At 38.5% G+C, this 16,340-nt stretch overlaps 2 protein-coding genes across 9 annotated transcripts in view; one reads left to right on the top strand and one right to left on the bottom strand.

Annotated features, from left to right (window-relative positions):
• The window catches only part of FAM189A1 (family with sequence similarity 189 member A1), a 129,851-nt gene extending 119,317 nt beyond the window's left edge, over positions 1-10,534 (top strand). For all 3 annotated transcript variants that reach the window (XM_014944384.1, XM_014944383.1, XM_014944382.1), the window contains 4 exons: positions 1,649-2,239; positions 6,280-6,354; positions 7,066-7,394; positions 9,441-10,534. In XM_014944384.1, the coding sequence (XP_014799870.1) occupies positions 1,649-2,239; positions 6,280-6,354; positions 7,066-7,394; positions 9,441-9,626 (1,181 nt within the window). In that variant the 3' untranslated portion in view covers positions 9,627-10,534. The remainder of the gene's footprint in view (positions 1-1,648; positions 2,240-6,279; positions 6,355-7,065; positions 7,395-9,440) is intronic.
• Positions 10,535-10,846: 312 nt separating this feature from the next.
• The window catches only part of APBA2 (amyloid beta (A4) precursor protein-binding, family A, member 2), a 93,416-nt gene continuing 87,922 nt past the window's right edge, over positions 10,847-16,340 (bottom strand). For all 6 annotated transcript variants that reach the window (XM_014944375.1, XM_014944381.1, XM_014944380.1 and 3 more), the window contains 2 exons: positions 13,877-14,017; positions 10,847-12,417 (listed from right to left, as the gene is read on the bottom strand). In XM_014944375.1, the coding sequence (XP_014799861.1) occupies positions 12,346-12,417; positions 13,877-14,017 (213 nt within the window). In that variant the 3' untranslated portion in view covers positions 10,847-12,345. The remainder of the gene's footprint in view (positions 12,418-13,876; positions 14,018-16,340) is intronic.

The raw sequence follows: 16,340 nt of genomic DNA, 5'->3' as shown, positions 1-16,340 counted from the left end.
TTTCTTCAGGTAAAACTGGTCAGGTGTCACCATTCTGTGTCTTTCAAGCAGTGAATGCTTCTCATCTGCTTCAGGCCTCTCCTTCTACTCTGTAGTACCAGAAAAATCATGCTAGTGGAAGAGTAGAAGCTGTAAAAGTACTGTTTAAGGCCCTTGAGTCCAGGTACACAATGGTATAATCAACGACATTCTAGTTATCAATTAAATTGAATGAAACCAGTGAGGGGTTGGAGGGTGAAGATCTGTGCTTTGAAGACAGGCACAAACTGGATGTTTTCATTTATCCACACAAACTTCATCGATACTTCAAAGCTTGAGTTAAAGGAATGTATTGCAAACAATCATCTAACTAGGTAGAAAGTGTTTGGGGGCTCATCACAAATACAAATGGTCCAATAAACCAGCTCAGCTTTGCACCTAACACATAATAAACTGTGCATATTATGCATTGTAGCATAATGTAGATGTATAGCTGTATTTCCATTATTGATTGTTGTGTCCTTTTTGGCAATGTTATGATTGCCTTGTAAGTGTTACAAATTTATTTCCTGGAAGTCCCAAAAGAAAATAGTTGTTGTGATTCATTTTATGTAAGAAGAAAATGTCCTCCATAAAATCCAATCTCATGAATATTTGATTTTCATTTTGATAGTTAATTTCCCAATACAATAGAAAGCTTTCTGCTTCTTAGTCCCCAAAACATGGGAGCACTTAACAAATGTTCTCTAATTCACTAAAACATCCTATTTTTCTATTCCTAAACAAAACAGTTAAAATATGTTTGTCTCATCAATATGGTTAGCAACAGCTGTTACACGAAAAAGGGCATCAGAGGCTGCTGAGCAGAATAGAATTATGTGATCTGTATTCTGTAAATATTTTTATTTTAGATGTAGGACTTTAAGGAATTCCAGTCTGAAAAGCATTGTCTATATTGTTGGAGCCTGGAGACAGGATTATCTAATTTTATTTTCTTTATTTTAGACCTAAATTTGGGAATAATGCAGAGCCAAATACTTACGTTCATACAAGGGGCCATTTTCATCCATAACATCTATTTGTAGACATAAAAGAGGAAGTGCTAACAATCTCAATTTTTAATACAAAAGGCTTCAAAGATCATGTGACCTTGCATAGAATGTTTAGCTTCTATCTGAAGTGTGTGTGCCATGTATTTTGTGTGCCAGAGATGTCATATAATGATGAATTCTCTTTTGTATAGAACTTCAATATCAGCTTCAGTGATAGGTTTAAAAGTGTTCAGAGTCAGGAGTTTCCAGCATTTGTGTAAAGTTTTACTTTTTCTAGCACAGGCAATTTCTCACTGTTCAGCAGAGAAACGAGTAGTGAAAGAGCTGTTCCTGACCAAACGTAGTCACAGGTAATACTGTGGTATTAGTGCTCAACACTCTTATTGGTTGAAGAACATACTCGAGGGCAGCATAAGTTGTCTTTGCTGAAGGACACTAGAAACAAGTAAACAAGATCAGTCTTTTTTGCTTTGGCATTCTGTCATCTGAAAGCTTTTGAGTAGTTATTGCTGTACTTGCCAATTGCTAAATTTGAATTAGTGTGTTGAAAAGAGGGCTGGGGGAAATGGGAGAGGGGCAAGAAGTCTTAATTTTTCTCTGAATCTCTTGTTTTGCAGTTTCTGTTGAGAGCACTTCTTTGATGGTCTCTGAGGCTGTTGATATCCCAGACCGTAGCTACTCCTCTGAAGATCTTTGTTCACTGGAAGTTCAAGGATCTTTCCATTCTGCAGATCTTTCTCCCTACTCTACAACCCCCAAAGGGGCTACGGAGCAGAGCTGCAGCACTCTGGATTCCAGCGCCCGCTGCAGGTTCCACAGAGCTCGCTCAGAGGGGTTTCCTCATGAGGACGACAGTTCCCACAGCCGAGCCTCTACAGACAGGTCTCAAGGACAGGAAAAGAACTGTGCCCACAGCAGGTCCTTGGACTGTTCCGCAGAGAATGTCAGCCCCTCCGAAAGAGAACTGCAGCATTCTGCTCAAGAGAGCAATGCCACATCGCCTTTGAAGCAAAAGAGAACCTGCTGTGTGGACTTTAGCCAGCCTCCTGTCCCTTCCCAGACCTCTCCCTCCTTTGGGCCCACAAATACTTCATCATACGCGAGCGGCCACGAGAGGGCTGTCCAGCAACATCACATCACAAAATACCGAATTTCAAATATAGTCCGATCAACTAGTGACCCTGTATCATGTTCCTCTTACACAGAAGGTAGGTGTAGTACCATGAGGCTGATGGAGCTTGGAACAAATGAGTGGTGATTTATGCAGCAACTGGTGCTGCTGGAAACTATACAAAACATTCCAATGAGGGTTGACTTATGTGTGAAGGCTTTAGTTCCATGTCCACTTTCTGGATTTGAAAATTTTTAAGAAGAATGGAAATGGGAAAAGTGACAGAGTAAAATTCTAAATTGTACCAGCCTTTCTGCACTGTTCAGAAAACTGCCTCTTGAGTAGATACTTCCACCTCTCTCTTTCTATTATATTGAAAACTATGAAGTTGAATAGTAGCTGGAATCAATTTAGGAAATGATTAGCTGAGCTGGCAGGCTTGTAATACAGCAGGTTTTGTTTCCTGGAGCTGACAGTGACATTGACTGTGTTGGTGCGTGTCAGAGGCAGGCAGAGTGTGACTGTGTAGTGGCAGGTTGGAGTGTACGGTGAAAAGTTTTAAAGGACAAAAAAATGAAAGATGAGGCACATGACAAGATGATAAGCTTTTGGCTGTCATGGATAAGCATCTTCTGCTATGAATCTCCTTTTAGACAAGTAGGGAAGAAGAGAGGAGGGAGACATTGTTAGCTGAACAGTGTATCTTCATAAAAATCTGCTTGTTAGTGGAAAATAAATGTTTGATTTAGAGAATGGCTCAATCAAATAATAGCAGCAATGTAGAACTGTGTGAACCATTTGAAAAGTGCAGGTTTTACAAAAGAGTGTAAGCTGTTTAGAGAGATTCAAAGGGGTAACTTGAAGTGGTTTGAAAGGAAAGATTTAAAAGCTTTGTAAGATTGTGCTGTTACATGTGTGTTCACTGGGCTTTCTAAGGGATCTAAGGAAGAATCCTGTGACTAGCACAAAACAAAAGAAGACAAAATGCTGAAATAACTGGTTTCATTTAGGAAGATGATGTGTTGGTTCTATACGCTTTTTGCATCATTGTTCTCTTTCTATGAATTTCAGAGACTTTGTACTTAGCTCAATAATTGATCATCTTTTACCTTTAGAAATCTAGACTCAGCATCCTGTCCAGGAAAAGTGAATCTTTAGAAGTCTTCATTTATTTTATGAAATTTACTCTGCTAGGATATACGTGCTGTGAAGCTGCTGTGCAGACAGTAAGTGGGAATTTCTGAATCCTTTCTTCTGTGTTAAAGAAGAACAGCTCTTTCTCTTCTGGATCATGCTCTGCAAGTTTTCCATGTTGTGCCCCATATAGTCTTGGAGTAGTGTTTGAGAGAGAGATTACTGTGGGCAGCCATAGCCACGTGTTGGAGCCGAGTGCTGGGACACCTGGTACAACAGATGCTCGGCCTTCGTTTTTAACATGACCTAAATACAGCCATCATCTTTTCTGGACAAGTTAGCAAGATGGGAATTCTTTTGACTGATTTCCAAGTTCTTAGCCCTACATGAGTTGAGGGACATGGGTTGAACATTAGTGAGATGTAACTGGGCTTAGCAAAGATTGTAATAAGGGAGCAGGGATGGTTCTAGATATACTGATATCGACAAAGCGGAGGGTGAGCAAGAGCAGAAGTAACTCAGAGGGAATGTGTTTGTGCTGGCCTGGTTTGCCCTTCTTTTGCTGCTACAGAGACTACTTAAAATGAGATCTTCAAGAGAAGCACTTGAGCCTAGATGTGCGTATTTCTTTCATTTATGTGTTTGGCAAATTACAGTTTGCAAAATTTTACTCGGTGAAGCTTTTTGCAACTTCACATCACTTCCCCTTTCTCTGCTTTTTGTTGAAAGTTACTTGGAAATCATGCATAGGTTAGAAGCAGCACAATTCTAATAACAAGTACCAGCTGTTTGTAGCAGCCCCCAAGCTTATTTTTCCTAAACCGTGACACACAGCTGAAGTTCTTTATACTCTTTATAACTTTAAAAAGGCATTTGATGTAGATTTTTCATGACTGGCTATTGGTATTCACTGCAGAATTTAAAAACAAAATCCACAGAGTTGAATGATAGGCAAAGATAAAGGGAACTGACTGAGGTCCACCAGCTTTACAGAAGAAAAAGTATTTTGGGTGGGTTTTTTCACTTTTTTTTTAAATAATCCTGGAGTAGAGGAACTGGTCAAATAGGCTGACCACATGAGAGATAGAACTGTAACTATGTATCGTTAACACTAATAACTCATGTAAGAGACACACTGTGAATTTTAGAGAACTGAGGGGTGGGGGTGGTTCAGGCATGTTCCCAAATGGGAAAATACAGTGGCCAGATTGGTAAGGGGCGGGGGGTGTGTTTTTTTCTAAAGACCCAGTCTTTCTACTTTCAGAAAAATTATCAATTTATCTTTCAATTAACCTTCCTATACAAGTCAATGAAGAGATTTAGAAGCGCAACCTTGAAATTTAGTGCATACAGTTTTGTAGGATGGATCTTGAATGTTACTGCGATTGCACTGCACGTGGTTTCGAACATACATTATTTGACACAGGGATTTGACACACGTGCAACAACGTAGTGACACAACAGCAATACATTAGTAATCTGGGAATTTTAACACTGGCATAACACTCTGGGCTTTTAGATCAATAAAACACAATTCCTTTGCTTCAAGCACATCTTGATATGATGGGGTCTTTATGGTAGGTATAGTCAATAATTCCCCCAATAATCCAATGCTGAATGAAAGTGAGCTTTTTAATTTCTTTTGAAATCTCTGTCATACCTAGTAGAGAAATTATAGATGAAAATTTAGTTTAATAGGTGCCTTTATAGTCACCGTGTAGTCCCTGGACAATGTAAGTATGGTGTGTTCACATGTAATCTCTGAAAGAAATAGTTCTCTCTTACAAAAAATTGCTCATAAATGAGTAGTTTGCACATTTTTCTGTTTATCATAGCAAAGGAGGGCAAAATCAACTTCTAGGACTGATGTTTGTTACAGTAAATTTAATTTATAATCAAATATGATAGACTATGTGGCTGTATCAGTTAAGTGCCCAAGTGATTATTGTAGTGTCTGTGTTCCAGATAATTCAGGATAATGTCTAGTGGTGTCGTTCTGACTGTGCCGTGAGTACATTAAGCAGTTTAATAATGGTGGGAAGACAGAACCTCTGAAGTGTCTCCTCTTAATAAGCATGTCATGATTCATGTGTTGCAGTACTTCAGCGTAATAAAGCAAATTAAAGACAGAATAGAAGCTGTCTCTCTTAACTTCCTACAGATTTTCTATGTTTGTAGCATCTTACATTTGTTTTTCTTCATTTAATTATTCACTCTACCAGAGAGGATTATACCAGCTTTTCATTATAAACTTTCCCTGAAGTTATGGAAGAAAACCTCTTCTAATCTGCCTAGAAGTTCAAAACAGTTTTCAATCTTGGAAACAGATGTAAACAGCCTTAGCATAAATGTGAGGGTGAAATCAAAAGACTGCAGTGGTAATTACCGTATGGTGTGATATTATCATTGATCCTTGTGCTGGCATCCCAGAAACTAATCATTAGAAGGCAACTATGTCCAGAGCTGTTTCTAGATGCTCTCTAACCATTTCTTATTAGTTGGATTATCAGTAACCATAGTGGGCACCTATCTGTTAATTTAATCAGTAGTGGATAGCATTTGTCCTGCAAAGAATGAGGATCTATTAAAAAATGAGGCAGAAATACTAAATATTTTATATTGCTGGTTTTGCAGAAATGAGAGGGATTCATCTTCCTTGGTTTCCCATTTTCTAAGATAAACTGTCTGCCAAGGAAATACAGGGAAGTCTAAGGTCTGCCTCAGTCAGGGAGCCTTCCTGAGCTTCAGTGCTTAGGCCTGATATATTTAGGATTTGATACCTGTGTAACAGAGGTTAATTTGTATTTCTTTAACAGCTGATAGGATATTTCTGGATATAGTACCTTCTCTTTATGAATGGACATTTTGAAAGTAGTATTTCTTCTGAGAAGTTTCATTCTGTGAAGGAGATAATAAAAGATTCCGCTGTATTTTCCCGTGTTTTGGGCAGAGGATGGGCTGGGGCTGACTCTGGTCTTTCTGTCTCTCTCTCTTTGGTTAAAGGTGACAATTGTGCCTGGACTCCTGTATGTAGCCAGCATCGAGATGCAGGATTATCTCCAGCTGCATTAGAAACAGGTGAGAATCAGTTCTCTAAAGCCGTATCATAAGGGGTTTCTTCTATTGTTTTAAAAATAATTAAAAGTTTCTGATAGAGAAAGAAGCTCTAGAAAATCTGAAGCAGAAAAATTGCTTATTAACAGCATACATATATGATGTACAATGCTGATGGAACCAGCTTCTGAGTGAAAATAAATGCTGTGAATAAAGTCCTCTGTTTTAGTTCAGCATTTTTTCTCTCTCTGTATTTCTTACTAATCTCTCTTATATTATTCACTGCTTGTTAATTTCAAGGCCTAGAAATAAAAGGAACTTTATCCTTAAAGCTGGGGGAGGGGATGGGCCTAAAATATTCCAAGTTCCATATGTATCACTGAGTAGCGGGTGTTTCCCCTTATCATTAATGTCAACTGAAGTCCCTGAAAGTAGAGGTAACAAAAATGTCTGTGATTTATGAAGTACTTTAATTACCCACCTACTCGTCCTAAATGCAGCCCTTCTTAGTCACGGGAAAGAGTCTTACTGGTGACCCCTGGTTAAATACCATTCTGCAATGTTTCCTTGATGGTGTGTTTTTGTTACTCTTCAGAAAAAAACCGACGTTTTATGACAAATTAAAAATATTTGTGACAATATTTGTTTTGCCTTTTTTTTTTTCCTTTCTCTTTTTTTTTTCCTTCCTTTTTTTTAACTTGTTACTTTAAAGATATTCTTCCCCCCCTTTTTTAGTTCCTGTTTCTGGTTCTCATATGGCTGCCTCTGCTTGTCAGCATTCCTTGAGCAGTGTCCTACCAACTGGAAGACAGAGGGATACAAGGAAAACTGATCTGCTCCTAAAGCCAAAGGCTTGGCACACAGTCTCAAAAGAACGACCACACTCTTTAGTGGACCTTAAAGCCTACAAAGACACAAAAATTTTAGTGGCAAAATTTTTGGAACATTCAAACTGTAATCTTCCTCCAGAAGTACGTCACGTAGTGAACAGCATACGATCAGTAATAAAATCTGATGAGAGACACATGGAAGAAGCCATCTTCAGTGCCAATATTATAGACCAGGTAGGCCATTTAAGTTCTAAAGATTTGTTCAACTGTGATAGACACATACCTTGTTTTAAATGTTTTTACAGTTTTAAATACTTAAGACAATTTCTACAAAAGTTCTGTTATAGTAACATGGCTTTGGTAAGAAATAATTTTTATTGGGTAGCAATGCATTTTACACTGAAGCACTCATAAATGCATCTAGAATTCTTCAGCTGGACCCAGGAATATCCTAGGAGATCCACAGGGAACTGATACTTACACATTGATAATCGACCTCTCTTATTTCTGATGTTTTCTGCACCTGTGACTGTTCCATACATGAATTTGTGTTTATATACACAAAACTGACTTGGATCTGTTATTTCTTCAGGCAGAAGTATGTGTACAGCATAAGCCACGAGCTGAAAAGGATGGGTAGATAAATGAGCAGGGCCACAATCTGTCAAAACAGAGCAGTGCAGTTACCCTTACTCCTGGCTAGAAGAATGAAAATGACCCTTGCTATTTTTAAGAAAAAGAATTGAGAAATTGTGCTTTTCCAAATGAAGGAATAATGCATCTTCTCACTTTGAGAATAAACAAACACAAGGCTTGTAAGGAATCTTGTAAAACAAGGGAATTAGTAGTGGCAGGAACTTTTATTAGCTAATAAATCTTTTTTGCAGGAAGAAAGGTGGTGAATCACCTCTTGCTAGTACTGCTACCAGAGTGGTCGCTGTAGAAATTAAGTTCCTTTTACGTTGATGGATCTGAAAAGCAGAATGCTGTTTGCACTGACTGGCCACACTCTGGGTGCCTGTCAGGTTTCATGGAGCAGGAGAGACAGTGAAGGATCATGTGTGGGGTCTGTTCCCTGCTTCTGAGATACCGTCACTCCTGTGGGTTAGCTGAGCCCTAAATGAGGGAAACTGGCCCATTATTAAAACAGGATCTAATAACGCTTAACCAGTGAGATAGTGTGATGGTAGCAGGAGACATACAGCACTTATTCAAGCTTGCTGCAGGATTGGTTTTGCTCACTCTGAAGTAGAACAGAGAAGCAGCAGCCTTTCAGTTACCTCTGTAGTTACACGGGTAGTACTGTCATGACATACTAAACATACTGTCAGTGTGGAATTAAATCTTAACATTTTTATTGCTTTACAAAGTTTATAGGTCATTAAATCCTCAAGGTTAGAAAGCTGAAAAAAAATTTCTTTAAATGAAAAATAATAGTTTATCACAAAAAAAAAACCATAAAAAATGTTAGTGTTTATGTAGATCATAAAACCAGAAACTAATGGCCTAGTATTTATCCTGTGTGGTTTTCTTAGATCAGGGGAGACATACAGTTTTTCCACATTAACGAAATAATTTGTGTGGGTTTTTTAAGACAAAAATTATTATTAATTAGTGAAAGTTCAGAGCATCCCAGCAATCTACTTAAGAAGTCACGGGATTATTTTGTAAAATAGTTGTATAATTAAGATTCGTGAAATAGCTTGACAGTTCTATTACCACCAAATGTTTGTTCACCAGGCTTGCAAGGTTTTAGTTCTCTTCCACCCTCAGCAAAGCTAGTCATAGAATCATAGGATTGAAGGAACCTTTCAGAACATTGAGTCCTACCATCACCCTAACACTGACAAAAACCATCACTGAACCAGGGCTCTAAGTCTACTCATCTTTTAAATACCTCCAGGGTATTTCTCCTAAAAGAAACAGATGAGTTTAAGTTGCTCCAAACTTGTACTTATCAATTATAAGGCAGAACTGCTGCCTTTTCCTCAGGTTTCCTTTCCATTTCTCTAGAGAGAACCAAATACTTGTTTGTGCCTCTGTGGGCTCAGCCTCTGTGGCCTCCGAGGGGAGGCCTGACCCCTCTGAGGCTGGCTCTGCCTTCCAACCGGGGGGCAGGAGGAGCAGGGGGGTCTCTGGATGGCTGCAGGAACACAGGGCTCCTCTCGGAGAGATCCTTCTCTAGATAACCTACAGGAAATGATGCTCAGGGACTGAACCTTCTACATGAAAACATTTCTTACTCTCTTCTTCCTTCTCCATTCCTGCCCTTTTAAACAGGTAATTACAAGTTCCCAGCAGAATGTGAATACCTCTAGAAAGCGACTTCAAGAAGATCTTCATCTTCAGAGCTGTGGTGCTCTGAGCTCTCCCGTTGCCTTCTTACGTAGGTCCCACATCCCTCGCAGCTTGGAGCGGGACAGGCCTCACAGCTTAATTGGAGTTTGCCGGGAGACCATCCTTTGATAATATTCGCAGGTATGTGATTCCAGCAGAGAGATGTAAGGAAGAAACCAGGACTGGGAGAAATACAAGTAGTGGATGACTTAATAAGGAAAAAGTGTCTTCCTTTGGAATTCCACTTTTTTCCAACAGCAGGAGGAGAACGCCTGTTTTTCTGAATGTAAATTTAAGCCCTGATTTTTGCAAAATTTTAACTGATTTATTAGTAAAGTCATAACAAGTGTTTACCCAACCAGAAATGCATTTATTTCACTGTACTTACAGAAATGCTACTGATGCTGCCTAGCATTTCTTGAAAACTGTTGCAAAACCACCAGAGACCGGCTGTACAACTTTAAAGTTGTATTTATTTAATGTACCTCAAAGTGTTTTAACTATGATCAGTGTTTTAATAAAAAGTATTTCTGGACTTCGCTTTTTCAACACCTGATTTGGATAGAAATGTAAAGGTGATTCATACGCACATATAGCACATGCAGTGCTACTTCTAATCCATTTCTCCAGTTTCTTTCCTGCCAGGCTTAACCGAGCTGCCCTATTCAAACTGCTCCCCCAATATCTTGCCCTTTTAAGTCCTAGTAAAGGCTGGAGTGAGGTTTATTTATTATTCTGAATGCTCATGACTCAATGGAGTAGTGTATGCTATTGAAAACTGACATTTAAGTACTCTGGGAATTGTGACCAAAAGATGCATTAGGGAAGAAGTCTTTTAAATTCTACGTTTCCAAAAAGCATATTTCACAAACTTTTTACAAAGGCCAACTGATAGGAATTTAGATGCATTTTTATCTAGCAGAGCCTTGAACATTTTTTCAAAAAGAATTGTTACTCCGATTAGTAGTTTTGACAATTGTATTATAAAACATGTTCTTGTGGTTCTGCTGCATTTATGATTTATTTAACATTTATCTTAAAAAATAAAAAGTAAGTATCATTGACACTGATTTGATTACCAGCATAAACACAGGTCTGCCAGCAACGTCTTCCAGTGCAAGCTTCATCCTGGCTCTCTGAGGAAATTGGAAAGGCCTTAAAGAAAAGGTTCTCATAAAGAACCTACCACAGGTTGACGTTTCAGAGTTTTAATTTTTTTGCAGCAGTGCTTGTCAGTAGCGTTAGTTTCCATTTGAGGTTTAATCATATAGTGGTTTCATTTGTGTCACTCTGAGCTGGGCAGATATCCTGTGAAAAGGTCACAAAGGAACGTAGCTGAAGATGGGTAGTTTAAGTTTTACAGAATCATCCATTTTAATGTATTTTAATTATAGCATGCTTCCGTATTGATGTGAAGTTACAGTGACATCCAGTGGCAACAAGGTATGCTAATTGAAAGCACCTACTCAAGATAATAATGATACACAAATTCCTAATTCAAGAGCTTAATTCCTTTTAAAAAAAATAATCTGTGACCTTTGCAACTGCACTTAGATGAAGAATTAAAGGATATTCTACTTGGATTTTTTTTTTATTACGTAAACTTACACAACAAACAAAATAAGCAAGCTTCCTTTATTATTTCAGATTTATTAGTGATGGTAGATTAATTCTTTCCTAAGGTCAGTTGCATGCAACACACTACTCCTTGAAGTACAGTCATCTAAAGCTCTTTAGTTACTGCATGGTAAGGCTTCTTAAGTCACAGTGTATTTTCTTCAAGGCCTTGGCCAAAAAAAAAATCTAGACGAAAAGTTACACCAATTAACATTTATCTCATAAGGAATACCACTTTACTACTAGTTTGTTTTTTTTTTTAAATCTATACACATTCTAATACTGCTGATGGTGCTAGGTTATTTGTCAAAACAATTTACATTCAGAACACATTGCCTTAGGAATAAGAATGCTTTATAAAAGACAGAAACAGGTAAGCATGGCTTTCCCATTTTGAGCCAATATAAACAAAAAGGTAATATGCAAAAATTAAAGAAAAAAACCCCAGCCCAACACATACATTACACAACCTGTGCAATAAGTTATCCATGAAATAACTCTGTTAAATCATAAAAATCACAAGCATTAAAAATAAATATGTATCTAAATAAATATTTTGATTTTAATCTTGTGGCAATTATTCTTTATTTAGCATATGAAACACTTGTTACATGTTTATGTTCACACCTTGCCAAACAGGTTACACTTGTCATAACAATACCAAGTACTACAGTGGTTTTCTTTACATTAGAATCTAAAAGTTTTAACTGCACACATTCCTTTCCACTGAAATACCATCTATTCAGCACCAGTTTTAAAATTATGCAAAGCCACCAATATTGGATCACTTTATGAGGACTGGGATTTTTTTTTAACTTGAGGCATCCATAAATTGCTCTAATTGCTTCTCTTTGCTATTTCCTGCGGTCTCATTCATCAAATATTCACATTCACCGTGTTATCAAACAAGACAGACATACATACATCACTCCACATAAAGGTTACAAATAAATATGTTTTAAGTTTTATGAGAAAAGAGTTTAGAAGATGTTGCAAAATACTTAAATGTTTTACAAAGATTTTTGTCAGTGATTATTGTCCTTGACCATCCTTCTCATCACTTTTTGGCAAAGAAATAAAAAGGAAGGAGAGAAAAGGCAGAGACACCTGTCTGTTCCTTGTTTTGGAGTCCTCAGGTCAGCTTCATTCATACAAAATACAAAACTCTCTTCAGCTATGAGGGCTTCGGCTGTGATGGAATCATTGAGTTACTTGGCTCAAGAGTGGCATGCTAGATGTACAGGGGTGTCTCTTGCCCAGTTAGAAGCCGGAACATGGCAGCTGGCATAGTCTTCATGTGAATCTGTCAATTGATTTACACAGAAATTAACAGAATTGTTACTAGTTTAACACAACCCATTAAGGCCCAATCTGTCTCCCCCTGTGGTGTCAGTGCATTTGTCCTGCTTTCTATAGATATGAATGTTACCAAAGGCTCTAGTTCAAAGTTCTCTGGTTCTAATAAGCTGCTTTGCTGTCTTTGTTTTTTTGTGTGGCTTTGAAATGACAATGATGTCAAGATGCAACATCCCACAGCTTAACAGGACACACAAACACTTTCTTTTGTGATGCCCTACTCCAGTTACAGCCCTTAAAAAAGAAGAGCACAAGCCTCTCTGAAAATTCATTCTGCTGTTGGTATTAACTGAACTTGGATTTTAATTCTGTCTCCTTCCCTGTGGGAGTGTCATTTCATACATGTTTTCTCCTAATGGGAGTTTGATCCTCTGAACACAAAATTTGGACTTTATCACCTGATGTTTAAATGCCAGTCAAGAGTTTGGTGGAACAGGTTCTCTCACAGCTAGTGTACTTCAGTTCCTTCTACGAGGAATGGTGTCAGAGGGGTTTTGCAGACTGACAGGATTAAAGGCATCGGGTAATGAGAGTTGTATCAGAACTGTAGGAACAGCTCTCAGACAACACAAGAGGAAGGAAGGTGAACTTTACAAACTGGTAACACAGACCCTCACCAGCCATATGCTGCCTGGATAGCTTGGTCTTTTCATGCTGTCTTTACATCTTTAGTGACATATTATGCAGCAAGTATCTATCATAAAGGCGTGGAGGTTCTATTGAAATCTACAGCTTTGTTCCTGTCAACATGCACATACCCTGTATTGCTTTTCAAGTACCATTTTCCACAGGAAAACAAGTTATCTTTGATTTTTGGCAAAGGAACTAGTGGAAGACCTGGCCAGGGTTGTGTACGATACTATCACTAAATTCAGTAGGGATTTTGATAAACTGGAGGATCTTTTTAATTCATTGCTGCTTTCTCTGAAAGCACTGGAGAGAGATGTCTTAACTGATTCCAAAGGTAAGTTGGAAGTTCTCCCTGGAAATGAAATGATTAAAATAAATACCAATTGGAATCTCTCCGCTCTTTGAACGTTATTTTATTTCTGTGGCAGATGCTGTAGTGATAAGCCAAGAGACATTTTCAGAGCTAACATACTTATGCAATTTCTTCCCTTAATTTATTAGTTTAATTCAAACAGTAGGTTGAAAGTTCAGAATCCTGAAGAGTGGAAATCAGGAGTGGAAAAATGCAGTGAATGTGCATGTAATTGTTAAAAAAACATTATGTTAATTGTTTGTTCCTAGTGCTCAACTCCAGTTCACTGAGGTGGTGGTTTTAATGCTGGTTTACCGAGGTGGTGGTTTTGGTGTGTTTTAATGTTAACACACTCTTTGCAACTGAAATGTATATTCTTTCAACATTTTTAATTCCTTGATAAAGTATTTAATTGCTTTCTTACCTCTCCCACTGAATTAGACAATGCTTGTACTATCTTCTCGTGAGCAGTAGCAACAACGCTTTGTCCATTGATCTCAATAATACGATGTCCTACTCTTACCCCTCCTCTCTCAGCTATTCCACCTCGCATCAAGCTGCAAATCTGCCAAGAGAAAGCAAAGTTTACTAAAGCTTAGAAATCTCATAAGGAAGCCATTAGTAGGATTTAATACATAATAATAATGTGGTGACAACATAAGGATTCCAGAAGGTACTTGTAAAAAGTATTAGTGGTTTGGGTTGTTTTTTTTTTAATTTCTGCAAATTACAATTTTTATTTTCATTCTCATGGCCTGGGAACATATAAATACTTAACACAGTGCTGCAGGTAGCAGCCATGCAAAAGAGTGGAGTTAGAGGGAAGAGAGAATTTTGTGTACTGTTGGAATAGGAGAAGAAAGTGATTTTTAAATATTTCTGACTTTGCCACCTGGCTCTTTCTGCAAACTACCACATTATTCTTTCTGAATAATGGGAAATATAAGAAGTGCTGAAGTAAATACTAATCTACAACAGCAACTTTTTCACGTATATTGAAAAAAACTGACATAAAGGTTAATCCTTAGCCCTGCATAAATGCTAATTTGGACTGAAGGAAAGAATGATGCCATACAGACATTCTGTATTGAAAGCTGGTGATCTGTCAAAAGAGTCACAAAGGTATAAGGAAGATATAAGGAAAGATCTAAAAGATCTCAGGAAGACATTCTTTACTGTGAGGGTGGTGAGACACTGGCCCAGGTTGCCCAGAGCAGCTGTGGATGCCCCATCCCTGGAGGGGTTCAAGGCCAGGCTGGATGGGACTCTGAGCAACCTGCTCTGGTGGGAGGTGTCCCTGCCCAGGGCAGGGGGGTGGAACTGGATGGTCTTTAAAGGTCTCTTCCGCCCAAACTGTTCTATGAAATGTGCAAATTCTGTTTCTTTTTACAGGCTGTTCTCAGCACAGTGAAGTATTGACAACTTGTTTCCTGTGCCTCTGCAGGTTGGAAAAGGGCACTCTGCTCTCCGGAGCCACTGCTTGTCTCTGTGTTTTCCAGTGCTGCTGGCCATAGGGAGTTTAGGATGAAGAAGGCAAGTCAGGCCCCGGCTTCAGCTGGCACCTGCAGGTACCAGTAGAGTTACATACCCCAGGCATAGTCCCAGCAGACGCTGCTACTTAAAATGCAACCTGCTGTACAGGCAGGAAAAAAATCTCATTCCAGTATGGGGAAATTATGTTTCCTCCTCAGCAGTAGTACCTGTGCTGCACCAGGGCCCTTCCAGACCAGACAGCTGAATACTAGATAGAAATTGTTGGGAAGTTATTACAGAAGACAGCTCATGCAGCGCATAAGGCAGGTAACGTATAGCTTGAATCTCTGGAACTGAGCAGAGCTTAGCAGTGCTGAGATTTACCTTTGCTTGGAGGAAAAGAAATGAGTGCTAGAGCATGCAGTGACGGCTGTTTCTGCAGTTACTGTCAATGGTTGGCATCATATGCCAAGAATTATTATTTGCTGAGATTTGCTAATTTGCTCAGAGCAAAATACAAATATGATACGATGTGGCTTCTGTCCCAGTGAGTTTGTAAACGAATTCAGAAACACAGTATGTGGGGAGATGGCCAAACTGGAACATACTGAAGGTGAAACATTGTCTGTGGCTGACCAGAACCTTTTCTGTATGACAGTAACCGTTTCTTTTAAATTCCTCTTCCCAAATAACAATGCTAAAAATGAATGCAAAAAAAATTATATCTCTTCTTATTCAAAGTTCAAGTTGTCTTATACAGGGAGCGTAAATACACAGTTCGGTTTTGTTCATAAAAGGCTCTTCTCAGCCTTCTGAAGAAAAGCCAACTTTCTCTTGCGGTGAGACTTATCTTCCACCGCACCGCATTAGTGGCTTTACCTGCTGTGGTTCATAAACTGTTTCTGATGGACTTTTATGGATAGAGGCACCATCAGGACCCTTCACAGAATTGCATCTTAAATTTCAGTCACATACAGTATATTGTTTTGCAGGTAGTCTACCTTCTAATCATATAGCTGACAAGATAAGCTGTACTACATAGATCTTCTCTTTTATAGAAAGCTTCTCAATTCATCTCACTGTTACAATAACAGTTTGCTCCTTGCTGTTGGGGATTGTATGCACTAATCTGAAAGGACAAAAAGCAGAATGTGCCAAAAGAAACCCTATAAATGTATTTTTCACAGTATAAAAGAAAATACAGAGACAGTACAGCCAGCTGAAATCAAAGCTTTCAGAGCAAATGGAAATGTGACCTCTCACCCCACTGGCATAAAGGAAAAGATAATGGCTTGCATATCTCTCCAGAGCACCTTTCACTGTGTGGCTCTCAGAGCACTTTTAATATCATCAGTGAATTTCTTCTTTCTAAAAGCCTCAGACATAGGAAGTGGTCTCTTATCTTCATTCAAGAA

The sequence above is a fragment of the Calidris pugnax genome, unplaced genomic scaffold (genome assembly GCF_001431845.1).
Source record: "Calidris pugnax isolate Ruff unplaced genomic scaffold, ASM143184v1 scaffold70, whole genome shotgun sequence".
Lineage (NCBI taxonomy): Eukaryota > Metazoa > Chordata > Aves > Charadriiformes > Scolopacidae > Calidris > Calidris pugnax.
Note: the sequence above shows the minus strand (reverse complement) of the source record. Positions and strands in the feature narration are given on the sequence as shown.